The sequence below is a fragment of the Passer domesticus genome, chromosome 1 (assembly GCF_036417665.1).
Source record: "Passer domesticus isolate bPasDom1 chromosome 1, bPasDom1.hap1, whole genome shotgun sequence".
Classification (NCBI taxonomy): Eukaryota; Metazoa; Chordata; class Aves; order Passeriformes; family Passeridae; genus Passer; species Passer domesticus.
Genome location: NC_087474.1, coordinates 122,434,286 through 122,462,162, shown reverse-complemented (window position 1 = coordinate 122,462,162; position 27,877 = coordinate 122,434,286). Strand labels below are relative to the sequence as shown.

At 41.3% G+C, this 27,877-nt stretch overlaps 1 protein-coding gene across 1 annotated transcript in view; it reads right to left on the bottom strand.

The window, feature by feature from the left end:
- Positions 1 to 22,104, bottom strand: part of XKR4 (XK related 4) — a 225,424-nt gene extending 203,320 nt beyond the window's left edge. Inside the window, exon 1 of the mRNA XM_064386456.1 lies at positions 21,103 to 22,104. Within this exon, the coding sequence (XP_064242526.1) occupies positions 21,103 to 21,944 (842 nt within the window). The 5' untranslated portion in view covers positions 21,945 to 22,104. The remainder of the gene's footprint in view (positions 1 to 21,102) is intronic.
- Between the last annotated feature and the right edge of the window lie 5,773 nt (positions 22,105 to 27,877).

Below are 27,877 nucleotides of genomic sequence, written 5' to 3'. Positions count from 1 at the left end.
ATTTTCCTTTCAATTTTGCTTTTTTTGTGTTTAAATTTTCTTTTATGGAACTTTTAGTATTACATCAGACAAACAGCAAATTTTTTTTCTGAAAATAAAGAAGGGAAAGAACATTCCAGGAGATCTTGTTGCCCTCTAATGTCTGTAGACACTATTGTCTTGCCTGCTTTCCTAGACAATCCATAACTGGGGAGAATATAGCTCTATTAACCTTGCTTTATCAGCCAGCATGTCAAAATCTGTGCTATAAATCTTCATCTTAATCATTTATGATTAAATATTCAGATGAGATTATGTGCAACCTAATTCTACACATCCATCTTTACATCCCTAATTAACAACAGACAGCAACAGAGGGGAGAAACCACCACCTCTCTGAAGTAATGAGACAAAACCGAGCTTTTGCAGACAGCTTTCATTTCTAAGCACTTCTTTTTAATCACCATTTAAGAAAGAAATATGATTAATGAAGTTATGTATATCAAATTATACATCTGCTTCTTCAATAGATTGCTAAATATTGCAGTGTTAGTCCCAGTAGCCAAAAAAATTCTTATTTTTATGAAGCTTCACTGGTTTCAATTTTTCCCCATCTATCAGAGAATTTGACATCCATACATTGGAAGATGCATGGGAGAAAACCATCCAGGGCTCAGTGGGTAAAATTCCTCCCTGTTCAGCAAAGCAATCTAAGACTTAAGAACCACTAAAAACTCTCATGGTCTATCACAGTTTTACTTCTATTTAGAACTGCTTTAGCTCTAAGCACCAATTTTGAGATATTTAAACCCTAACTTTGAGAGAGAACGCAAAAATGTACCTTATACTGAAACTCAAGTTGTTGACACACATCACCAGATTTTCAGAAAAATCAAACTTGAAAGCTACTAAAGGCATTACTTAAACTGAGACAGCCAACTCAACCTGTAAATCACAGGCTCTAAATCAAAGAGATCTCCTAGGAAAAGACCTGAAGTCTGTCCTTCTATCAGCCTGAAACTGAATTTTCATTATACTTCTAGAACTGTGCAAATAGCAGATTCATTGTCTATATGGGATAAAAATCTCATGTTGGGAAAGGAAAGAAGCAGGAAAAGAAAAATATAATTGTGTACTCTTGCATCAACCTGGAACAAGTATGACCCAATTCATAAATGAAAGCACTAAATTTCAAAATGACAAGTTGCATTTTTAGCATGAAACTTTCCTCCCTAATATGCAGGCATTTTCACAAAATTACTGGAATAAAAGATCTTTAAATTTGCCCCTTCTAGCCAAAACTACTTACTAAATTCAACCTGACTCCATTATATTTCCCCAAATGACATTTTTCAAACTTATTTGGGGAGGAAGCAAAGGAGGGCGGGGAGGGGGAATTGCCTGGCTCCATCCTCTGCTGGTTTTTCTAATTGCATTTAAATGATCCGTGCAACTGGTCTCCTACGACTTCCCTGAGGGGTAATATTTCACAGTCTAGCTAATCTCACTATTGAAATGTGTCCTGTTTTTCAGCAAAAATTTCACTAGTATAAAGCACAACTGGAATAAGTTTTGTTGACTTTTAAAAGTTTTTAAGTTAGTTTTAAGATTAAGAAGTATATAAATACAGAATATCATCAGAATACACAAGTCTGGATGGTTTAGCAGGGCAAACTAATCTGCCACCCAAGGTGCCTCATGTCTATTCATGAGTCCAAGTCTTTTGGTCCAACAATATTTTGCTGTATCTGAATGAAGTTACCTTTCTAAAAAGAAAAAAGAAAGAAAGAAAAAAAAAAACCAACAAAAACCAAAACACCAAACAGAAAAAGAAGCACCAACAGAAAAAGCCCCAACTTTTTTCACATTGCACACAATTAATGCTTGATTTATTTGGTCATCTATGTCTCTGTCCCACTCATGCAACTGAATTTGTCTGAGTTTAGTAATCACAGGCCAGATTCCTCATCTGCTTGTGTGTCTGCTTAGCACAGGTGGCATGGTGCTTGCAGGACCAGAGCTTTGTACACATCTCCTCACTGTGAAGGCTGCTGAAGCATTACTCACCAAACAAAAATCCAAACTCTTTGGACAAAAAAAAGTTCTACTGGTCTACTGCTCTCAGTGGTTGAGTAATCCCTCTTGCAACTATTATTAGCAGCCTTACTATACAATCTAATGGCCTGATTCTATATATATTTATTTTATTTTCCCCTACCTTGACTAAGACACTATATGCTTTGTGAATTCCTGAACTAGTTTAGGAATTCAGCAGGCTGGTTAAAGGGGTCACAAACATTATTAAACCCCTGGGGACCTCCTGGGAACCTAAAGCAGGGGTGCCTCTGCCTGCAGACTGACGTGCAGGGTAATGCACCCACTCACCTTTTGTACTTTAAACTCGTTTGACACTCAGTAAAGTACTACCTCATCACTTAGGGCTGTGGCACTCTGCACAAGAGAGAAGGCATTCTAGGCTCAGACATAAGCATCTTTTTCAGATTTACTCAGTTTCAGAATCACCTAGCACCTAGATTTACATAACACAAGGGAAAGGAGACATCCACATCTGAGGTTAAAAAAACTCTAGTATCAACCAGTCAGCAAACACTACTGAACAGAGTCTAAAGTGCTTCAACACTATTTGGCATATACCTGTGTCATTGCAATTGTAGACAAGGAATATATATTCCAGCCCAGTGATGCAATGCCACTTTTTCTCATTTAGTCTCACTCTCTGGCTGTTGTGCTTATTCTATAGCAGCAGGTAAGAATGTTTCAAAGTATTAAAATGAAAATAAAGACATTTCCACAGCAACATGACATTATTTCCACATTTTAATTTAAGGATACTACAAAATTCTACACACACAAAATTCACAAGCACCTCCGTTTTCAGGAACTGATGAAAGTACCCTGAAATCCCAAGCAGGCAGTCTTTCAAAGTACGAGGCACAAGTAAAACACCTTAGAGTAGTTTATCCTACACATTGGATCTAAATGACATAATGTTACTCAATCTTCGGTAACAGCATTTCTTCCATCACTTTGTAGACACAGAATAAACACCTGTGTGCTCCCAGGGGCTGAGCAACCAGTAAACTCTCACCAAGAATAGGTATCTAAATGGAATATTGTACCTTTTGAAAAAAACACGGTCCTGTAGATATATTGTCATGGCAAAGCTTAAGCAAGAATTTTCTGGCATGCCACAACATATGGAAAGCTCCAGTTTAACTGTGGTCTCAGGGTATGCCACAAATATACAAGCTGGAATCCTATTTGAGGAGATGTTTAACGGAAGCTTAAATCATTGACTCTGAAGTTTTTAAACCCCCTGATTTCATAGCATGTGACAATACATCTCTGTGGAGCAAAATTAAACTGTAGAAAGACTCAATTAGTTTTGACTGTATTTCTACCAGCAATTTTTTTTATCTGTTCAGATCATGCCTGGAGAATAAACAAAATCCCAATATGCTCAGACTAGGCTGTGAAATGCAAACTTCTATCTGATATAAAATTCAGAGTTTTCAAAACAAAAAGAACTATAGTTTGAAAATTCTGGCAGAATGGTAATGCAGTGATTTAAAGATATGTCTCCTGGATGAGAGGCTGAGAAGGAAGAGACTAACAGCAGGCATATCAGCTGTCAGTGTGCCATGAGCTTTGGGTCACCCAGTGAAGCCATGGCTGTGCCCACACAGTGCCTCTCGTAATTCAGCTCCATTGGTTATACTTAAGCACACGTGCCAGTGAATTAGTTCCTTTCCTATTCTACAGTCTCTTGCTATTCCCCTTCTTGTCTAGCTCTACTGAAAACTTCCAGGGTGTATTACAAAATTTTCCTTGCCAGACAGAAAAAATGCAACACACTTCCTTTCCCTATAAAATTCAGTAAAGTACTGGGAAAGTTTCCTGCTCAGTCTGGCAGTGCCAATCTTTAGTAAACCCTGTTACACTTTATTTCTTCCCCCCTTGTCCTTTAACTGTATGTCTTTATAAAAGTTTTTAAAGGAAAGAACACTTGTAGCACTTAGTCATAGATGGATAGTTGGTGAATAATTTTATTTCTCATCTTCCTAAATATTTAGCTGTTGTCCAGTCTTACAGTGCCACATTTATATTAACAGAACACGGACGCAATTCACCAGCTCTTTCAGTATTCTGGAATTGGAATTATTGATTCCTTTTGATTTTTTTCCAAGACCTCATTTACTGTTGCTTTGACTGCAGTTGTGGCTATTTCTGTTTTACTGTAATATACATTATATATATATATATTTATATACATATATATATAGTATATATTTATGTACATATGTATGTATTATATTTACTATCATCATATACATGATATGTCTTCACTTTACCACCATGATAATAGAATTGTCTTTACTTAAAAATTAGGGAAATTACCAAGTTTACCTAGATTATCTTTAATTATCTTTAATATCCCTTCTTCTAAAATAGCAGCTGTCTTTCTTCCTTTTTCTGTCCCTATTACATAGGTGAAGAGTGTTTTGTTATTTGTTGGTTTTTTTTTTTTTTCTGTAAAGACCAGATCAGCTTGGTTTTGGAAAGTCTCACTTTTATCTTCAAACCTCTTGACCTCTGAGCCTCAGTGTTCCTTAAACAACTGGGAAGGAAAGGAGGCAAGGTAGTAAGCCATTATTTGCAGATTGCTAACGGTGTTGTAAACACACACTTTGTTTAAGAGCTACACCCTACAATTTTTTCTCTTTTTTTTTTTGATGTTCAGATTCCCTGCAGTGTTAGCATTATCAATTTCAAAGAAATTTATAATTTCTTTATATATTTGCAGGAGCAAATTTCTCTTACTAGCTGATTGCCTCAGTTATGAAATTTTGCTCTTTTGGGGAAAACAAAACAAAACAGAACAAACCATGTAGAAACTTCATTTCTTCAAGAAACATAAAATGAAGTTATCTGTCATCATGCTGTTGAAAGTTATTCAGTGTTATCAGTCTTCCATAGTGTCCTCATTCCTTACTGAGAAATTCTAAAGTTTTAAAATATCCCCATCAAAAACACTGTGACACATCCTAATACATTAGCTACTTGATGAAGACTCCACATGAAAACATCTATGATGGTTACTAATATGTTGTGCTCACCAATATCCATTCAAGCAGTTTAAATCCCCCACAATGGATAACATTTTCACAGATTTCTGGAATGCCTACTCTTCGATTTTCACAACACTACTCCTGCAGCACAATGCTAGGCCAGGTAAATCACCTTTGCAGACCTTCTAAAAAATTACTTTTTAAACACACATATCCCACGCTTTCAATTTATCATATCATTAATACTCAGTAGAATACCAGCATGTCACTAATTTCAGTTCTCCTTTCTTGGTAGTGCACAATATACAAGTCCCTATTTCCAGTCAAGAATTCGCATGATTCAAGTCCTGCACAGGGGTTTCCTGTTCTCTTTTCTTGCACAGGCTTTTGATGGGTCTGTATCCACGTTTCACCTTTTTACTTATGAACAACATTCAGCCACGGAACAGGTCAAGCACCATTCTAGGAGCAGTGTGCCATTGACACTTTATCAGCCCCTTAGTTTTCTTTGCTAACCAAATTCCTGTTAACAATTCTAGATCCACTGTTCTATCCTCATTTTCCCCATTTTCCTCATTTTACACCTATTTTATACATACATACATACATATATATATATAAATATATATATATAAATATATATAAATATGTTTGAAGTCCTTCTTCCAGATCTGTCAGCACCAACGTGAGACCAGCTTCTAAGTCAGACAAGAAGAATCTTTAGATGTCTCTTTCATCCAGTTGCACAATAATAGCTGATGCTTTAAAACACATCCCTTGTAGCCTCCTGAGTTATGTGCTGAACACCAGTGCTTCATCATGCATCCAATCTCTCATTCCACTGGAATATAAAGGAAATTTCTGAACATCTTAAAGACATTTTAAATCAAAGTAGAAACACATCCACCACTGACCTAATGTTCCTTACTTCTACATGTCACTGACCTAATGTTCCTTGCTCCTTCCATGCATGCCATATGATCAGCAAACTGTTTCCAAAATGAAAATTTCTGGTGGAGTTCTGATGAAAGGCCAAGTTAACCAGGAAGTTAAACAACATGACCAGCATTACATTCATATTCACAGCAATGAGCAAAAACCTGTGGTGTTGCCTTTCCTCCAGGAAGCAGGGATTTTTATGAAGATGGAATGGTTTCCCTTGAAGCATTCCTAAATCTATTCAGATTATAGTGGAACTTTGGAGAAAGAATTACTCATCTATAGCCTTCCTGGCAGGCAAACAGGTTGTGAGGGAAGTCCTGGCTATCCTTTTTTATGTTATTGGCTGGATGTATTGTAGAATACTGTAGAAGTTTGAAAGGCAATTATTTTCTTCACAACAACACAGGAAAACATGTTACTCCTCAGTTTCAGTTTCAATCTGTTATTTTCCTGGAGAAATATGGAAATATGGTCCTGGGCTGCCTCTTATCACCAAGACAATTACAGCTCTCTTGGTATGATTTCATCACACATCTCTGGCATAAACATAGATAGAAGGCTACCTAAAAAAGGCCTTTCTAGAAGATACAGGCTGTAGAGAACACAAAGGGCAAATACATAAAATTAAGCATTGTACTTAACATTTCTTGGCATGCCTTGCCTTCCATACAAACCCACTTCCAAGGATAGAAGATAAATTGCTATGGTTTAAATGATTATAGCCCTAAACCTTCGTAGGAGTGCCTATTGTTATTCAGCCAAAACAGAAGAAAATTTATGCCGAATTTGTGACAAACCAGTGTGAATACATTTGAGCCACTCCAGAAAAAACAATGTATGAAAAGTCCCAATCTGAATTCAGATATGACAGTTCTAGTAGTACATTATATCTGCCATTGATATACTACCAGTTTTACATTTTCCTATCAATAGGCAAAAACATTGGAGTGAGAAGGAAGTTGTCTCTTTTTCACCACAGTTATTTATGACTGTGAGAAAAAGAAATCTTGCTCAACCAATAGCTAACACTCAGTGGTGTTGGGTTACTAGTGGGAATGGAAGGGGAAAAAAAAATGAAACTGACTCTTTGAAAAAGCAAAAGAGGTAAAATTTCCAGAAAGCACATTGTCCTCAGCTGATGGATCCCATGTGTCAGACAGTTCAGGAAGGGTAGGTTCAGCCTTTCACGCATGGGATAAATCAAAGGTAACTAATATACTGAAATACTGCCTCAAAATAATAAGTTAAATTAAAAAAAGTTACAAGTTTGTGAGATGCTAGTTAACAAGGTTCAGAGAAAATATTCACATGCTTTAAAGCTGGTCCTGGGCTACAATTTGAATTCAGAACACAAGCAAGCAAACTCTGATTTAGCATGTAATTAAGAAATCCTCTCTGAATTATGCAACTTTCATTCACTTCTTCAGAAGATATGAGAACACTGCAACCACTTGCCAAGTTTGATCCCAACATGCCATGAGGCAAATGGAGACCCTAAACTGTCATATTCTATTTAAATCATATGTAGGCTAAAGTGAGTGCGATTGCTTGGTATATTAAATTACTACTAGTGTGTTGATAATTCCTCATGAACAATCTATGATTCTGAATTATTTATTGAGGAGGAAGTGGCTTTTGAAGTGAACATTATTCCTCTCTAAGAGCTAATGCTTGAATATGATAAAAATACTTGCCAAGAGAAAAAGGAAATTAAAGAATATACTTCTACAACTCACAGTTCTGAGATTCTACCTTATTTCGTCATGGATTTCTTCTCTTTGTGAAGTCTATAGGCAAAACTGATGCTCATATTAAAAAAAAAATTAAAAAAAAAAAAAGTGGGACAGCCTGTGTAAGGAAATTGCTTGCATCAAATCCCAGGTATATACTCATTCAGTGATGGCAATTAATATCATTCCTAAACTATTCCCATGGCTTTGTGCTTCCTTGCTTTTAGAATCCAGTACAGCTTCAAGGGAGCCACAGAGCAACTTTTCTCTGGCATCATGAGTGGTAGATCACAGAATCAAGAGCTTTGGCTTGTAGTGCAGATGAAGGACACTTAACAGAGCATGGAGTGACAGCAGGACGGAGAAAAGGACCCAATTCTCCCACTGGTCCTTCAAGTTTGCAGACAGACTTTTCAAAGCCTTGTCCCCTTAAAAGACTTCACAGGTTTTTGAGGATGGGGAATTGAAAGAACAGATGAAGCAGTGACAGGCTCCCACGTAGTAAAGATAAATCCAGTGTGAGACATTCTCCATTATGGCCAAATTAGAATTTCATTGCTCGAAGATGCAGTATCAAAATAAGATGCATTCTTGAGTCACAATATTATGGCAATATTTATACCCAAAACAATTGCTTGAAATAAGCATAAACCCTGCTGTCTTCTTCATATCTATTAAGGTTGCTGTTCATGAAAAATTTTCCAAAGAATGATTTATGAAATGCCATTAGAAGACATATTTCTGTCATTTATTTATTAGTAAATAGTTTATATAGAGTAAGCATGCATGAAAACATTCAGTAAATTTTCTGTGAACAGATTTGAATGTTGAGTTTATTCTTATTTCAAGGTTATTCTTAGTTTTCAAGGTGCCAAAGTTAATTTCTTTGACAACCAATCCTTTGTTCCTACTAATTAGAAATATCCAAAACAATTTGCTATTTAAATCATATGTCATTGCTTCTGATCCTTGATTGGATGAGTAATGAAATTAAGTAAGACCCATATGAATTGGAATATTACTACTGAATATGTAATTAAGGTTTTGATTAATATTCTGGCACTCAGGCTTAAAATACACCTTCCATAAGTATTTGCACTCATAAAGCTCAAGCTGAAGAAATCAGTACAAGTCATTAACACAGTCAAACTGAATTCATAAGTGAACTTCAAAAGAATACTTGTAGGGTTTTTCTTATGATGACGGGTATGTACAGTGTCCTTTTAAGTTTGACTCCTATATTAGTGCTAGCTGTCAAATAAAGCTATTGGCCATATTTTCTCCTTAGGTGCTGGTTTAATATTAAAAACTAGGGATATAGGTTTTGCTGAGGTATTGAAAATATCCCATGTTAATACACGCTGATTATGTAAATGCCAATTGTTTCAAAGCTCAATGAATCATTTTGTGGATATTTAAAATCCTTTAAGACATAGCATTACAGTTAAAAACTTGAAATTTTATGGGGTTTTTAATGTAATGCAACTCCATTTCCCACCTAGAGAATGCATTAGGAAAATGTTTCATGTCATTACTGAAATATACTTAATTAGGGTGGCAATCAACATTTTTCAAAATATTCTTTCCATCCAATACTTTCTGCACTTCAAGAAAGCCAGAGTACCTGATACTTTAAAAATAGAAAGATATTAAAGCATAATTTCTTTTATTTTTGTTTTATAAATCACCCATTTGTAAAACAACATAAGAATTAATGATAACCTATTAACATGAATTCTGACACAGTATGGTATTCCACACACCTGTCCTAATAAAAGATAGACCTGTAGGAAAATTCTGGTTCTTAGCAGAGAATGGGTTGACTCCCTTGTGAGTTCATCGTGTGTGATAAAGATATGGGCAGTGTAAAGAGTCCTAGATTCAAGAAAAAAGGACTGAGTCTCGGTCTGAAATTGATTTTGGGATGAATTAGGAAAGGCACCTGCTCAAAAATACTCCCCTATCTTAAACACGTGCTTAAACCACCAGAAGTAGTAGCAACTCCTCATTACTTCTATTTCAGAAGTATCCCCAAACCAGCATATAATATTATCCTCCTGCTGTTCTAGGAAGTTTTTATAGGAACAGGAGAATCCTGTTCCAGCTTGCCACCTTTTCAACATGGATGAGGCTGGAGGCTGTTAATAAGCTCTACTGGATGAGCAGAGGACACACAGAGATTAAAGATTTGCTCTGGGCTATCTCAGGCAAGTCCCACTTGAAGAACCTTCAATGGCCCAATTCACAGTTTGGTCAGGAGACCAGCATTCTCTCTCTAAAGGAGCTATACTTTTTCACTGATGAATGCAAAGCATCCATAAACTCACAAAACAAGCCAAAATCCTCGGTCTACCTGACAGCACACAAGTAACAGGTACAAACTGACAAGGGAACGAGTCCATTTCAACTACAGTCTTCACAGTTCCTGAGATTTTGTGTTCTGCTTCTCCAAACCAACCATCAGGGGCTAGTAAGTCTCTTATGAGCCAAACTCAGGAACTGATGGGTGACTTATTTTGCACTCTATGATAGTTTTCTGAGAAACTCTCTTGATTTAATCCAACTACGAAGAGAACACTCCCAATAACTAATTAATTCGCTAACCCCATTGGATTATTAATGGAGTAGCTCCTTCACAGAAGTGACACAAAGAGAATGAAGACAGGTTATAGAAAAATGTACATGTCCAAAACTTTATTTTTTAGGTACAGAAAAAAAAAAATTAATAACATACTTAAAGACTAAATACAGCCCCTCATTCAGAAAGGTAATTTTCATACAATGTTATCATGAGTTCTTAATTTGCCTGTGTGGTAAAAATTGCTAACAAATGGTTGTTGACTGTAAATGCAATCCCTCCTTTTGACACATGCATTAACACACTATTGTAAAAGTTCAAAGCAGTTATTATTGAGTTCTCTCTGCCACATTAATTATCCTCTGCACTGTATTTGGCTTCACTTGGGTAATTCTTCTATAAGTGCCCAATCTTAACATATCCATTTAATATTCTATGAGCTCTGTTTACATTCATGCTTTTTTTTAATAATTCTGCATTGAGTCCAGTTTCCACCAATACTACAGGCAATGTTCTATCCTCAGCCATTTGTCTGCTATCACCTACTCACGTCATTGTTTCTGAAGCTGAAGTGTCCGGTGCTTGGAAGCTTCAGGTTGAAGTTGATTCTAGCTCCTCCACTTAGTTTAGAAAAATTTCTAACCCTTAAGACAGTTTCCCACAGCATCCTGGATCCAGCTTTAAAAGCAAAGTAACAAATAAGGAAAACAGCTCAAAAGATGAGGGGATGAGCTAACCTGAAACAGCAAAAGTAGCAGGTGAAGGAAATGAGGTGAAGGACAGAACTTTTTTTAAGCTATACCATATGTTCTGGGTGTAATAAGCATAAGACCTTATGGAAAGAAATCTTTAAAATATTAAAATCTTACTTTAATAGCTCAATACTGTCCGTTATAGAAAGATGCTCATATTTCAACATATTTAACTTAAAACCTGTTTTGACAGACACATTGAAGTGATAATTGATTTTGAATTGTTTCTACATAGATAATTTTCCATCTGAGTATCTCAAAGTATATTACAAAAACAAGGCTTCATAATATCCATAGACTAGACTGCAAATATGGACTAGATAACTAAAGAATAACATCCTCAGAAGTATGCTCTGCTTTTGACTACCCAAGTTGAGCCTTTAAATATCCTTCTCTTTTATGAAAAAATAATATAAAAAGCTTCACTCCAGTTGAATTAAAAGGGAGCTGCAGTTCTTAATTTCTGATATACAGACTAAAGGCAACCAAAAGCCAACTGAAATTATGCATACTGAAAAGCTGGGGTCCACTTGCTGTGGAGCTTGAGGTGAGTTGGGAAATAAGAAGCTGCGACATGAAGATCAGGTTTTACTTCAGCCACTAAACTTCTGCTTATGTTGATAAAAATCAACTACAAAAATTGTATCAGGAAATCAACTCAGAGAAAAAAACAGGAACTCAAACAATTTTTAAATTGCAGTTTTAAAATTGTTATTTCATTCACTTTTGCAAGAAATGGCAGAGAAAATGTGTGGAACTACTGGGTGCATACATCAAAACCAGCTTTTTTCTATCTCTTTTTCTAAGTTTGATTACATATGACAAAGAAAGGCTGATAAAAAAAATGAATAAACCAATCCTTCAGCTAATTCAGTTCAACTGGAGCTACTCTATAAGCTTAAGCAGGGATTTGCATGGATATCTGTGTTATGGTGCTCTTTGTGGTTATACTATACATGAAATGTGAATGTTTGTAAACAGAAATACTGGTAATGTACTTTTAGGGTAAGAGAAAAAGAGAAGTTTAAAGGGTGGAAAAAGGTAAAAAAAAATTAAACCACAAAGAAGAAAGGGAAATCTGGTTTTGATCTCATTACAAGACCCTATTAGGTCTTCCTCTGTGTTCTCACAAAGATGACATTTCTCTGTCAGTGTTATGTCACAGCTCCAGCAGGAAGGGCAGTAAATGTCCCCATCCAGCCTTGCCTAAGCATCAGTGCAGAAACCAATCAGGGAGACACGAACTGACCCCTCACAGCTGCAAAGGGCAGTGGACTCAAATCTTCTAAAACCTGAGCAAATACTCTAATCACAAGGGACATTTCTCCAGTACTATAAAACAAGGCTGAGTCTGCAATATTTGTTGGGTATATAAGCTTGTCATTGCTCATAAAGCAGATTTAAACAATGCTTGCCAACTGGATCCACTAAGGGATTTTGGTGCCACTGCAGCCTAGCATCTGGTTTGCAATGGGCTCAAATGAGGAGGAACTCAGGCTGTGTGCTGGGGAGGTTTTGGACACAGCTAAAAGGCAGGAATACAAGCCTCTAGGCAGCTTTCAAACTGAACATTATGGTCCATGATTTTTAAGTTCCTTAAGTAACTTCATACAGAATCACAGAATAACAATGTTTGGGGTGGGAAGGGACCTCTGGGAGACCATCCAGTCCAAGTCCTCTGCTACATCAAGTTCACAGAACAAATTGCACAAGATCACATTCAGGCATGTTTTGAATATCTGCAGAGAAGGACACTCCACAAAGTTTTTGGGGAGCTTGCTCCAGTGCTTTGTCACCCTCACAGTAAAAAAGCTTTCTCACAAGACTGTTAGGCCAAATTTTCTAGGTCATCTTTTCAGGTCTATATGCCTGAAGAACATCTAAATTCTTCTTTCAGAGCAAAGTCCTATTATAGATCTGTCTCACGGAAATATTTGCATATAAAGAGAGACTATAAAGGTTAGGGATGGAGAATAAGAAGAAAAGACACAATTGCATCCATGCCCTTCCTATAGATAAAAGCCCACACACATTTATAATGACAAATCTTATCACTCCACACAAGCCACTATTAAAATGTGAAAATATCAGCATAGTGGCTTTCATTGCTTTCTGTGCATGTATAGATCTCTCTACAGATAGCTGATGTCTGGTGCTTTATATTTAAGGGTACTCTCCTTGGTCCTGCAGGAAGTAATCTACTGATCCTATGCATGGGAATGCACCACTCAAAGAAGTTGGCAGGTTCCTAGAATAGATCAGATCTTTACATGAAAACATCCCATTAAAGCGAATAATGTTGAAAACTGTGGCAATGCTAACCTTCACTTTTAAGGGCAGAAACTAATCTGATATATAACAGCTGATAGAGATGAGGAAAATTGTCCATCCAACTGTAGGTTAATTCACTTTTTATTCACCATAAAACATCTGCATCTTTCTCTAAAGCAGCTGGCACCATCCTTGGTACATTAGTCTCATCTAAGTCACACCTTCCAACTTCAGAAGAACAAAAAGTAGATACTCTCCCTGTCATACCATTACCTGCTGAAATTCCTTTGAAAACACCCCACAAAACAGTCAGGCTCCATGTGCTCAAACTCGTGACATCAAATCATTTGGGATTGATAACATTAACCACCCCCACTGATTATCCCTGCCAATCAAAAAGATTTATACAGCTCACCACACAAGCCTTTTACCATGAACATACTGAGCAGCACAGGCTTGTTGTCAAAGGAAAAGTAATGAAAATAATAACATAATATAGCAATTATTTTATCTTGGGGGAAAAAGTACATTACAACCCATTTCAGCCATTCAGGCAGAGAAACAGAATAAGAAGGAGAGTGATAAGAAACCACTTCAGCAACCAGAGCCCACGGGGAGATGATAATTCATGTTATGGTTGTCAGAAAATTCAGGTAAAATATCTTGGAAAAATATATACCCAAGACCTATTATTTTTTAATTCTAAAATTTATGAAAAGATGTTTTAGAGTACTCTCTTTCCTGTCAGCTTATGCCAGACTGATATCTCACATTTTTATTTATCATTGTTCAGATGACTACTCACTGCAGTGAGAGTTTATCTAGCATTTTCTTCGTGTATCTTACATTTTTACTGTGAATTTTCCCAGACATAGAACTCTTCTGTTTGCCTGCCTGTTCTACAGTTTCTCAATCAGTCATTTAGGAAATTATTCAAACAATTCCTCTTTGGTCAGTGGCTGAAAGGAAACAAACTGGAGTTAGGTACATGGTTAGCAGTATTAACTGATATTCCCATGCCTTTTCAGAACCTTCTTCCTTTTGTACATGCCCTATCATGTGCTCCTTAATATCAGCCTCCATTCATTTTAAAAAACAAGTAAATCAAAGCAGTTCTTTTTATAGCCCGTTTGCCCCTTCCACACCTATATCCACTCAACACAATGCATACAACTGACAGCTGTGCTAAAATTGACAAAAAAGACACCTCTTTGTAAATGTACTTTAGCAAACAAAAAATTTTTCTTGAAGTGCAAGCAAAAGAGCTATTGATTTTGTCTGTGCCTAACAAATTCCTCCCAAACAACCTGTTTACTGAAAATGTAAGTCACTGCTGTGATTTATCTGCAATACATTAAAAGCTACTTAATTGGAACACAGAGACAGAAGAACAAGGTAACACCAAGTGACAGAAGAATTGATTTAATTTTAGTTTTATTACAGCTTTTGTATCTTTGTGGTCAAGTCAGTTCTTATGGATTAATATTAACAACTAAGCCAGATGACAAGGAGAATACTCTTCTGAACAAATTCAACTGTGATGTAAATAACCTGATGAATGAAGGAGGATCACTGAGGCTACAGATTATGCTGTGGTGTTACACTTTCTTGCTTTCCCACAAGAGATGTGGACATGCAAACTGACCTTTCAGAAACAAATACTTTTTCTGATATAAGTAACAGAGATTTAACAATAAAAACCAACCAAACAAACAAACAAAAAAAACCCCAATAAAACAAAACAAAACAAAAAAACCTCCAAAAAACCAAAAAAACCTATATATGGTAACATGAAATCCTCTGAAACACAAATCCCTGTAATTTTACTAATTTTCCACTCTTGGAAAAAGGCAAATATAAATTCTTCCCATATATAAGTTTCTAGAAAGCATTCTGTCTATAAAATATTAGTTTTCCTACTAAGCCAATTGTGTGATCAGAAATCAGTGCTTAAGCAGTCCTTTGAAAATCTGAAAACTTATGTAACTGATAAATATTCTCTACAGAGAGAATGCTTGTTAATTATTAAAGTCAGTATCTTTCTTCTAAAGTACATCAGCATCTTTTACACATAGCTAAGGTTATTAGAATAAACTGAATACCAAATCTGATTTGTATGCAGACTTGTAAGAGATTTTTAAGAACATAGTAAAGCTTCATTCCTGTGTTTCAAAAAAAATATGAAAGGCACAGACTTCATCTGCATACCACTATCTTCAGAAAAGAGAACAAAAAATAAAGAAAAAAAGGGAATGAAAAGAGTAAAAAATTTTGAATATTTATTCTGATGAATAAACCAAGAGTTTAAATGTGGTCAGGCCATTTACAGCATGGGCTGCCCCTTCTAATCCTGCTGAGAGGGGAAAAAACACACGACTTTATTTCCTGTTTCTGACAGCCCATAACCTTTCTTGAGACCTAAAGACACAGCAAGCAAAGTAGTTAGTCAGTAGGATTTTAACTCAAGCACTGCAGTAACTCAATAAAAGAAATATGGCAATGCTGAGTGGCAGCATTTCACTACACTAAGAGACAGATGGGGCGGATATGCAATAATCTTGTCTAGGAAATGGTTGTGATTCATAAATTTGGACTCCATGTGACAAATTATCTGACAGATTTCAAAACAGTGAGAAAAACTGGTGTCAAATTGAGATATTATCACATCTTAGTGTGAAGTCCAATGGCAGCTGGAATTATTGACCACATAACTACACCAAACTCTTACATTGCTACTGAGCAAAAGTGTCAAAAACTACTATGTAGATCAAAAGTGTGAAAAGAAATAAACCTATTTAAGTTTGGAGTCAAGCTAAGACTGATGATGTTTTTCTTAATTTGAACTACCTTGCTGGCACTTCCAGTTTAGGGCGTCAGTCATGCTCAATGGTGAGCACCTGAAGTCATCAGGATTTCTCACAGGCAGGGCAGACGCCCTTTACCCTTTTTTTTTTATTGTTGTTTTGTTTGAGTTTTTTTTCCTTCTAAGAGTGTCAAGTTATTGCAGAAGTGAAGCTTATGAGCATAAGCAATGACATTTCTTCAGCAGATGATCCAGACCTGTGAAAAATGTTTCCATAGGGCACGAGAGAAATTACAACTCACCCTGGTCTCAGAATCCAACATCACCTTTACAACCTTGCCACAACTCCTTTTTTTTCCAAATTAGAACCAGGAAGAATGAGGAAAATAATGGCTTCTTAGTACTACACATAATCCATAGCATCATTCCACTTAGGAACTGTCCTGCACAATGCCACCAGGAAGGACAAGTAAGTAACTTGGTGTGTCCTCCTCCTTCTCTAGGTGGTTTCCCATAGAGCTAGGAAGTCTCAGTCAAACTCCCTGACTCTGTTGAGAGGGATATACTTAATCATCTCAGTATTGCTTCAGCTATCCAGAAATAATTTTACAGGGTAATTTCCAGTCCTCATCTTTTCAATGATTCACCCTTCCTCTGGCCTTGTTAGCTACAGAAACCTGACAGTTCCCTTTCAGGCACATTGACTGCAGCCTTTCAAACAAAATGACAGATACTGCGGGAACTCCCAAGCACTCTGAGCACCAAGGCAGCCTGCTCACACCACCCTGCTGCAAGGCACAGGAGCTGTCTCAGGGAGCTACTTCTTGCTATCCAGACACCACAAGATGGGCACCAGCAAGTGCTCCAGTCTCCTCCTGCTGTTCCCACCCAACTTCCCACCTCCACTCCTCCCAGGGCTGACTGACCTCTTTACCCAGCTTCAGGAGCATGGCTATCTGAATTCTACCAGACCAAGAGAACCTCAGCAAGAATTTTTTTTTTAAGGAAATGAACCAGCTCTACAGATGCCAGATGAACACTATGCTCTCTTACATCCAGTCACCAAGTCCTGCCATCCACAGCAAAATCTGAAAGTCATGGCTAAGCCTGTGAAGTTTAGTGAATCAAAGGGATGCTCCAGGGCAGTGGTTACAGTCTCAGGCCAGGCTCAAAGGGCCATAGTTTATCTGGATCCTACTGGCTCATATACCTCTACAGAGGTCCTTACAGACTCCAAATTTAATCATCTACTTTCATTTTTCCTTTCAATGGGATAGAAGCACCCGGAGTATTGCATCCAGAGTCTACTAATAATAGGAGAGGTCTCACACATCACCTGCTTGGGAGAAGAGGGCTCCATAGTGTGATTTCCATGGCCAAATACTGGTGAAAAGCAGAACACAGTGGAAGTATGCATAAGGAAACATATCTGTATCTATTTCTGAAGGCAGAATCTCATCAGTGATCACATTTCACCATGAAATTAGCTGCCAACAAATGCCTAGTTCCTGCACTCTGCTGTGGCAAGCAGATCCTCAGAGACTTGGAATTTTAAAAGGTGGTCGCTGCCATCAGGAAGTCCATGAACAGCCACACCCCAGAGGAAAATAAAATTATATATATATATATATATATATATTTTTTTTTTTTATTTTTTTTTCCTTTTAAAAGGGGCCATTTGATATTTCAAAGTTTTTTGGGGGGAAGCTACACCAATTCCAAAAGAAAAAATGACAATTTCATTCAGAACTGATTGGCAGCTTAGCTGCTCCTGCAGTTCCCCTTTTTCACACTCAAGGAATAAAAACTGTTTTAGCAATTTGAGATTGCCTACTTCTAGAATTGTTCCATTCCACATTAAAGACCTCATTCATTTCCCATTAGCACATTTTAGTTAAAATTAACACATAATAATTTTCAATGATCTGGCTTTCAGTCTGTTTGTAAACAAAATATTAATCTCAGAGGAAATGCTTTGAAATTGTTAAAAGTCATTCTGACAGAAGTAAAACACATTTTTACAAATTTTTTATTTAATTTAAGATTGTTAAGAGCACTGGGATTGTCAGTTGTACTGCTCTTTCCTCAGGATAGTTTTCTTAAATAAGCAGTTGACACCATTGCCCCCAAAACCTTTGACAATGAGACAAATAAAGGGAAATTGAAGACCTCAGGATCCACTTAATTTTAAGAGGAGACAGAAGACAACAAATACCATGTGAAAACAGAATGATCACCAATTTTAGTAGCTTGAGAATCAGGCACGAGCAAACTTTTTCCTCATTCCCTGATAGAGAAATGAGAGACATATTACTGTCATTTTTACTTGTGGGAGATTCAGTGCAATAAGTAACAGAAAATTTAAATGTAGCTACAGGAGAGCTTTAACCAGGGGCAAAAGAAACAAAAAAAAAAAAAAAGGAAAAATGTGAAAGCTAAGAAGAAACATAATGAGAGGCACAGAACAAAGGGTAACAGGTTTTGTCACTTGTTGGGATGTGATCCCAGCACACGTGCACCTGTGGTGCTCACACAGCCAGCATGATCTGTTCAGCTGTGTCAAAGAAGGAGTTAAATCTCCAAACACAGGCAACTTGAAAACACTTTAGATCATCTTTCAGCCTAAATAACTTGAGCTATTTGCTCAAGGTACCGATGTGACACTACAGAGTAGAAGTTCTGGACTATTAAGTGTCTGATTAGAGATACTATTTCCAGAAAATTTCTACACATCTTGTTAGTTCTGACACCATGCTTATGTACAGAGTTTCTCAGAGTTTGATGTAACCTCATCTCTTTGGGGCTGATTATTAGCTGTAGATGTCTCCAAAGGCTCTCCCTAATCAGGAATATTTGTAGGGAACTAAAATGGAGCCACTTTAATCAATTATGAAGTGGTGATATGAAACACTCCATACTGCTGACCATATAACTTCTAAGTTTGTAGCAACTGCAAATAAACACTACAAAGTTACTCACAGACAGGCAATTTGATGGTTCTGTTTCACTGAAAAAATTTTTTTTTAAAAAGTGTAACAAGCTAAACCATAAATAATGTCCTAACATGCCTCATCAGTTTAATATTCTGGTAGTCTTACACTGCTGCACATAAAACATGACGAAAAGCTACATATGATCAAAAGAAACTCATCTAGTTTTAAATATAGAGAAGTAGGTGCTTTTGCAAGGAGGAAATCTTATGTTAAAAGACACTGTTTCATCAAAAAGCAAGCAGCTGGTGAGCTCTAAATCCCAGACACCTCATCTGACAGAAGTGCTGTACAGTACTGGATCCCACCCTGCTCCACCCACAGCCCTCCCTGCTCTTTGTGTTCTCCAATACAGAGTCGTGACACCAGACCTCGTAAAACTCTCTCCTCTATCACTCAGCATGATCCACACTGTTTGACTTCTATCTGTATGAATATCAACACGAATTTCTAAGGACAATTTAAGCCAGTGTACTTACTTTCTACCTCTGCAGGGTGGGGACTAAACATTACACAGAACCCATCACATTCAGAAAGTCCTAGCCTTAACTTGCGTTAAACAATTCTGAAGGCAGAAGATAAAGGAGCATATTGGCATTCAAGATTTGAAACAAAGCATCACTTATTGTTCAAAATTCTGCTTCCCTTTCAAGCAGAATGTCATTGTTAATATGAGCACACCTGTAACTTTTAGTTAGTTTCACAAGTTTGGAAAATTGAATTTGTAACAATGAACCAAGTACTCTGGAAAGCAAAGGTACTTAGTTGTGGCATTCCAAGATCTTTGGTCAACTATCTTGGACTCCTTGATTTTTAAGGGTCACAGGCAGAACTGAGCTGTACTGGATATTGTGCTGACAGAGCAAAAGACAGACTTTGCCCAAAAGGATGAGAAAGATATTAAAAGTACTGGCATTAGAAGTTTACAGTAACAACAAATTAAACTCCCTAATGAAGCAGCTATGAAAAGTCCCGAGTGTTTCCAAAACAGAAGGATGACATAATTTCTTTCCATTCATCAGACAAAAAAACACAGAAGGTATTTTCCACTGTTGCTTTAGTGCATTTGCCCTACGGCATGACCTTCTTCAATACAGCATCTATCTTCCAAAATTTTATGTGAAAGTTTTACCTCTTTATACACTCTGCCTTCTGAACTCTGCACTTTTCAGGCAGCACTAAATGTATTTGCAGGGCATTCAGCCTCCATATGAATCTTTCCCAGAAATTTGTTAAAACTGAAGGAAAACTTTACTTTTGAAAACTATGATGTCATCTCCTTTTCCAGCAAGTGCCTTTCCCAACCCACTTCAGCACATCCTTTCCATAATGCACAGTACGTCGCTTGCAGATGGTTTTGAGAACTGCTACTCAAAACTTTGATTTAGAAGGCATCCAAATGAATGAATACATCACGTATATAGAAAATGGATATGCACAGCAAGGAGATGACTGTTTGTAGCATATGTACACACAAATCTCAAAACTCGGCATCAGGGCGTTACGGGAAAGTAACTCTTCCCTGCCAGTGAAGTTCCCTGCTGGCGGCAACGATGTGCTGGCCGCATGTGAGGAGACCAGGAGATGTACATTAGCGGGGTATGTCCACTTTTCCCCACCGGTTCCCTTATTTTACCGAGCCTCCGGCGCAGGTTTCCCAGGAGGTTCTGGGCACCTGGCGCTGCGCGGGCTGGAGGCAGCCGGGCGCCTCCCGGGGCGGTCACCCGTGCAGCACAGGACGCTCCGGGACCCGGCGGGGCTCCCCTCGGCACCCCGCGCCCGGTCAGCCCTGCGGGAGCCCGGTCGCCCCGACGGCCCGGCGGGCCGGGGCGCCCGTCCCCACGAGGGACCCCGCGGCGGGGCAGGCGGCCGCTCGCCGGGGGCAGTCCCGCCCGCGGCCGGGCGTGCTCCCCCGTGGCCAGGGGCTCTAGCCCAGGCCCTCGCACCCCCCTCGCCCTGCTCCTCACCTCCAGACCTGCCCCAGCTGCAGGATGTGGACGAGCGACTGCAGGAGCCAGATGCAGAAGGCGCAGGACGCGGAGCGGCCGCCGCCAGCGCGGGGACCGGCGGCGCCGCTGCCGGCGGCGTGGCTGCTGCTGTTGCTGCTGCTGTTGGTGGCGTTGCCCTTGCTGGCGGTGGACGCCTGTCTCTGCGGCGTGCTGGGGCGAGCGGCGTCGATGTCCGCGGCTGCGGAGCCGCTGCTCACCAGCAGCTTGCTCTCGGCGGCGGGGCAGTGCCCGGCGGCGGCGGCGGCGCTGTCCTCGGTGCTGAAGTCGTGCGCGAACCAGCGGAAGCTGAAGACCTGCACGGACAGGGAGCCCAGCAGCACGAAGAACAGCGTGAGCCCGAACCACCAGCGCTGGCCCCGCAGGTAGTAGTCGACCGCCAGCCAGATGTCGGTGCCCACGTCCGCGAAGTACACGGCCAGGGCGGCCAGGATCCAGAGGCAGTCCCACAGCGAGTAGCGCCGCTGCTCCCTGCCCAGCCGCAGGCACAAGGAGGACGAGCCCCCGCCCGAGCCCCGGGAGCCCCCGCCACCGCCCCCTCCGCCGTCTCCTCCTCTGCCGCCGCTGCAGCAGCAGCAGCAGCACCGGGAGCCGCCGCCCGAGCCGTCCCCGCCGCCGCCGCCGCTGCAGCACCCGCCCCCGGGCGCCTCATCGTCGTCGCTGCCGCCGCCCGGCCCGGAGCCGGCGGGCAGCCCCGGGGCCAGCGCCTGCACGGAGCCCGAGTGCTCGGAGTTCTGCAGCGGCGTGAACGCCACCTCGCCGCCCTTCTTCATCTTCCGCCGCCCGTCCGACTTCGCGGCCATGATGCCTCTCTCAGCCCCGCTGGAGAGCGAGCGGGAGCAGCGAGCGCTCCTTTATCCCGCGCCTCCTCCTGCTCCTCCTCCTCTGCCTCCTGACTCCTGCCTCCCGCCCTCCGCCGCCGCGGACCCGCCGCTCCCCGCGTCCCCTGTCCCCGCTCCGCGCCGGGCTGCGCGCCCGCGGGCGGCTCCTCCGCGGCGGCCGCGTCCGCAGCGCCGCCTGTCTGCGGGGAGCCGCGCTCAGCCCGCCCGCCCCGCCGCCGCCTCCGCGGGGGCCGGCGGTGCCGGGGCCGCCGCCGCCGCGCTCTGCTCGAGCCGGGAGCAGGCAGGGCTGCGCTGCCCGGAGCAGCGCATCCCGCACCCGCCTCCCTGCCCGCCTCCGCCCGCACCCGCCGCCGCCACCACCCAGCTGACTGACGCCGGGAAAGAGGATGACCTCATCCCTCTTCCCTCGCTGCCACCGCCCCCCGCCCGGCACCGGCACCGGCACTGGCGCAGGGGCGGGGAAGGGGGCGCTCGGCGGCCGGGAGGGGAGGGCGCGGCGCTGCCCCGAGGGTGCGGAGCACGGCCCTGCGGCGGCGGGGCGGGCGGTGTCTCTGCTGCCCGGCCCGGGGAGGTGGGGACGGCGGCGGCGAGCGAGCGGGTCGGCGGGGAGAGGTGGGGTGTGGCCGGCTCCCCCCGGGGCCGGGGCTACGGGAGCGGGGGGTCGCGGCGCTGCCGCCGGCTCCGCTGCCGGTCTCCGGTGTCCTCCGAACAGTTTGGGTCGCGTCTGCCCCGCCGGCGCGGGGGTGGAGTGGCGGAACGCGGGTGGGTTCGGACGGGGCGGGCAGGAGGGCGGGGGTCCCCCCGGGCTTCTCCCTGCGAGCGGGCATTCTCGGGCTGGGGGAGCCGCGGTGGCTGGGCGGCGATGCCCCGCCGTGCCGGCCCGCCCCGCGGAGCCGCGCTGAGCGCCCGGCACGGCGCGGGGCGGCGGCCGCGGTCCCGGCCGTCCCGTAGGAAGCGCTGCCGACGCTCCCCTAACTTTGTGAAACGCTGTTGCGAGATGCAGTTCTCGGGCTGTGCCGTGACTCACGCTGCCTCAGAGGCGTTCGGGGGAAGGTGAGGAGACACCGTTTTATTCCGCCACCTGGAGAAATCGTATTTTAGGCGTAAAATTCACCAGGCGAACTCACGACGCCTTTCACCGCTCCCCGCCCCTTTCCTCGCCGCCCCGGGTGCTCACAGAGCGCGGCCGCTCCTCAGAGCTCACCCGGTGTTTCGGCAGCGGAGCCGGCTCCGCCGGCAGTTCCCAGCTCGGGGCGGGGGCCGCAGCTGAGCTCGGGAGGGGATGGAGAAGGAGCAGCCGTCCCGGGTGGAGCCGGCGCCGCTCTCCGCCGCGGAGCACAGAATCCCCCGGGCGCCCTCGGAGCCCGGCGGGGGACACAAGTGAACGATGGCTACCCGGTCACGGGAGGCCACCAGCATCCGGCCTCCGAGAGTCACACGGGCATCGCAGGGCTCGGGCTGCTGGCGGGCTGGGAGCGCATTTACCGCCCACCCTTGGCCCTGCCGCCCTCTCTGTCCCCCAGCATCTTCAGCCATAAAGGATGAGCAACTAATTGACACCTCTTCACCTTTTTAATTTTTTTTTTTTTAAGCCTCTGCAATATTTTATGAGCATGCCCTCTCCTTTCTTAAAATAGAGCAGTGAGTTCGTTCAACCACGTTGCTGGAATATCTTAATAGGAACGGCAGTGAGACTGATAGGGTAGTGTTACATTAAGCTCTGTGACTAAATATAGTCCCTTTAACTTCATTAATTAAACAGAAGAAGTCATATGGACAGCTGAGAAATCTGCCTTCTAACTCTTAAATGTACATGGTAAGTATAAAATTGCCTTTAGGAAATTAGCTTTTACTGATATATACCCCAGATTTCAAGAAAAGACTGCAGCATGCATTACAGTACTCAGAGTGCTGAACACACAAAAATCAAACTTTGGAAGGTGAAAAGCACACATGAAACTAATTTGACTAGTTATTTTGCATGTTATCACACAAGAGTCTTTTAATTACATTGTCACATAATAGTTCTTAAATAATACACATTTGCTATTCAGTCTCTGTTACAATGATATAACTGCACTTTATTTCTATTCCTTTTGGAAGCCTGTATTTTATTCTCATTACAATCTACATGATCTTTCTTGCCTGAGACTTGTAATACAAATTGCTTCTTTCTCAAGATATCTTTTAATAATTCAGTCAGCACCTATATATATTACAATACAATCACTTAAGGTCCCTTTCAACCCAAACCATTGTATGATTCATTCTATGATTCCAGGATTACCTTGTGAGCAGAGAAGGTGCTTAATGATAAAGCTAATTTAGCTGCAAGTTTGTGGTTTATAACCAACAAGTTTTCAGTGTTACTCTATTTCGTAGCATGGTTTGGGTTTGAAGGGACTTTAAAGACCATTCAGTTCCAATTCCCTGCTGTGGCCAGGGACACCTTCCACTTGACTAGTTTGTTCAAAGCCCATCCAAAGTGTCCTTGAACACAAACAGGGATGGGGCCTCCCCAACTTTTTTGGGGAACAATCTGTTCTGGTGCCTCACCACCCTCACAGTAACTGGTTTTTTTTCCCTTAATGTCTAATCTAAACCTGCCCTCTGTCAGTTTGAAGCCATTACCACTTGTCCTGTCACTACATGCCCTTGTAAAAAGTCCCTTTTCAGCTTTCTTGTAGTCCCATTCAGGCAGTGGAAGGTGCTATAAGGTTTCCCCAGAGCCTTCTTGTAGTTATGTCTTCAATAAAATGGTTTAGTGTACACTGTAGGTTACTTTAATTGAGTCTGTTTGACATATACAGGTCTAAAAGATGCCCCAAACTTATAATGGAGGTTATAGTGTGATACATGGGTGGCAGAAGGGGAACTGTGCTCCTAGAGCTGAAATCCTAACCTAAATTGCTTGGGCTGCAGGTGGGGTAAGAGAGTAACTCAAAGGTGTCAGATTTAAGAAGGAGAGAATGAAATGGAAGAGATCTAAGTCCAACATGCTAAAAGGGCAGAAGGTGGCTCTGAACAATGCAGGAGATCTTTAGGAACATAAATGGCATCAGTCTCACTGTACATCATTTTCAGAAGTCATGGGATCCTGCTTAAGGCAACTCTACTGCTTGCCATTGGAAAAGGTAACTCCTGAAGCCAAGTGTCCCTACATCCTCCCCTCCCTGCTCCATATGTGGGACAAATCTTCTGGTATATTTTACCTGAACCACTTCACTAAAGGATAGAATTTGCTAGAACTAGGAGCTGACCCATCTTCCAGGAGGACTTCAGTTCACCCCCGTGGGGTCAGACCTGTAAATCTGAAGAGTGTTCAGTTTGCAAGACAATTTGTTAGAGGTGGGGGACAGTTTTACACTTTCTTTCCTATATATTTACCTCTCCTCTCCTCTCCTCTCCTCTCCTCTCCTCTCCTCTCCTCTCCTCTCCTCTCCTCTCCTCTCCTCTCCTCTCCTCTCCTCTCCTCTCCTCTCCTCTCCTCTCCTCTCCTCTCCTCTCCTCTCCTTTCTTTTTTGCTTCTTGGTTGGTTAGTTTTGCTCTGTTTGGATTCAGCTACTGTTGCATTTGAGAGGGAAATAATATTCTTTCACACTGATTTTCATATTAACAATAGCAGTCTGTGACAAGAAAGGCAGTGCAATAGATGAACATTTAAACTTAAATTAAAGGCTGTTTGATACTTGATAAGAAGAATGTCTTCTGGTTTGTTTTCTCACTTTAAAGATAACAAATGAAAAGGATCCCAAACAATAATAATGATAATAACAACACAACCAAATTTCCTCTCTGTTAGACTGGCATAACTTCTGTGGAGCTGTATCAAGGCCAGAAGTGTTTGTATACACACTGTGTACAAACCAGCATGCATTCAGCAAGCCAATGTTGTTACTAAACCTCAGAAATTATTAATTACAAAATATAATTGAAGGACAAAAATGAGATCGCAGACATAAATACATATTTCATAAACTAAGTACAGACAACCAAGTACATTCATTTCTCCTGTAAAGCTAGTTTTTCTCTGAAGGAGATTTTATTTGTGGCTTCCTTTTTCTTCTCCTTTATTTAAAGAAAACATTTTTATGGGTACCACTGCTTTTGCTTTGTTCTCAGTTACAACTGTTTCCCTTTTTTGCCCCTTAGAATCTTGGTCTACTTTAGGAATATATTTGTGTGTGTATGTCCTTCTGTCATTTCATTCTAGACCATTATCAACTCAAACCTAAATGTCCAGGGAACAAGCTTCCAATCCTCTTATCTTTACTCTAAAGTACTTTTAGTTCTTCACATCCTAACGATGATGTTTTTCCATCTCTTCTTTAGCTGTGTTGTGCAGACTGCCCTTTCAAAATACACTTGAACTTTTGCTTGTACATCTCTAATTTTGACTTTAGAATATCATTATACTCTACAGGTCTAATCAATTTTTGCACACATCCTTCAAAATTATTCCAAAATCTATTTTCTTTTGTTTGGCAGTGCTTTTGTCAACTGCAGTTTAGTGCTTTAGTTTCTGCACTTTCTTCTGGTTCAGACCAACTGAAGCATTAAACTCATTGTACCTTGATTTGACACCCTCTGGAAGCATTCTGGCACAAAACCCTGCCTTTCTTACTCTAGTCTGTCCTTTAGGGAGTAGTTTTGCATCAAGAAGGAGTTGTGCATAATCCTGCTGTCCTGGCAGGGCATGCCGTGCTGAGCAGAGCTCCTGAGCAGCCCCTCTTAGAAACAAAGGAAATCTTAAGGGGTTCCCTAGTGATCCTTCCTTCCTTCCTTCCTTCCTTCCTTCCTTCCTTCCTTCCTTCCTTCCTTCCTTCCTTCCTTCCTTCCTTCCTTCCTTCCTTCCTTCCTTCCTTCCTTCCTTCCTTCCTTCCTTCCTTCCTTCCTTCCTTCCTTCCTTCCTTCCTTCCTTCCTTCCTTCCTTCCTTCCTTCCTTCCTTCCTTCCTTCCTTCCTTCCTTCCTTCCTTCCTTCCTTCCTTCCTTCCTTCCTTCCTTCCTTCCTTCCTTCCTTCCTTCCTTCCTTCCTTCCTTCCTTCCTTCCTTCCTTCCTTCCTTCCTTCCTTCCTTCCTTCCTTCCTTCCTTCCTTCCTTCCTTCCTTCCTTCCTTCCTTCCTTCCTTCCTTCCTTCCTTCCTTCCTTCCTTCCTTCCTTCCTTCCTTCCTTCCCTCCCTCCCTCCCTCCCTCCCTCCCTCCCTCCCTCCCTTCCTCCCTTCCCTCCCTCCCCTAGCTACCTTCTAATATTATCTCTCTCCAAAGACACCCAGTGTCTTTTCCTGCATCGTGCTTCCCTCTGTCTAGATGTGTTTGACACGAAGCTGGGTTGACCTGATGGAGAATCTGATGAACATTTATTTTCTCATTCAGTCACTCAGACATAGTCTCACTCCTACATCTTCCATTCAAGTGGCTTTATCTTTCCATGTTAAAACAGTGCCCTCAGGCACAGATGCACATGAAATCAATTTCTTTAGGAGCATCAAGTAAGAACCATTCTACAAGATGTTCATAGGTTTCAGGTATTTTCAATAGATTTATGTTTAAACAATACACACAGGTGTCAGTGGAAGTTGTAATCTAGGCTGTGTGTTTAACATTTATGTACTAAAATACTTGATTGTCTTTTTGCCCAACTAGCTTCATTCAAACAAGCACATGCCGCTGCATGCTGTGATACCTGAGATAACTTCATTGCAAAGGGAGGATACATTTCCTTTCAATTAGGACAATACTTCAGCAAATTAACATTAGCACAAATCAGAAATACATTCCTAAATCAGTACACTGTTTAGAAAATTATCATTATAATACTATCTATTTTTAAAAGTATAAACAATAATTGGTTTCTTTCTTTAGCTTTAGGTTATTTTATTTATAGGCCTACATG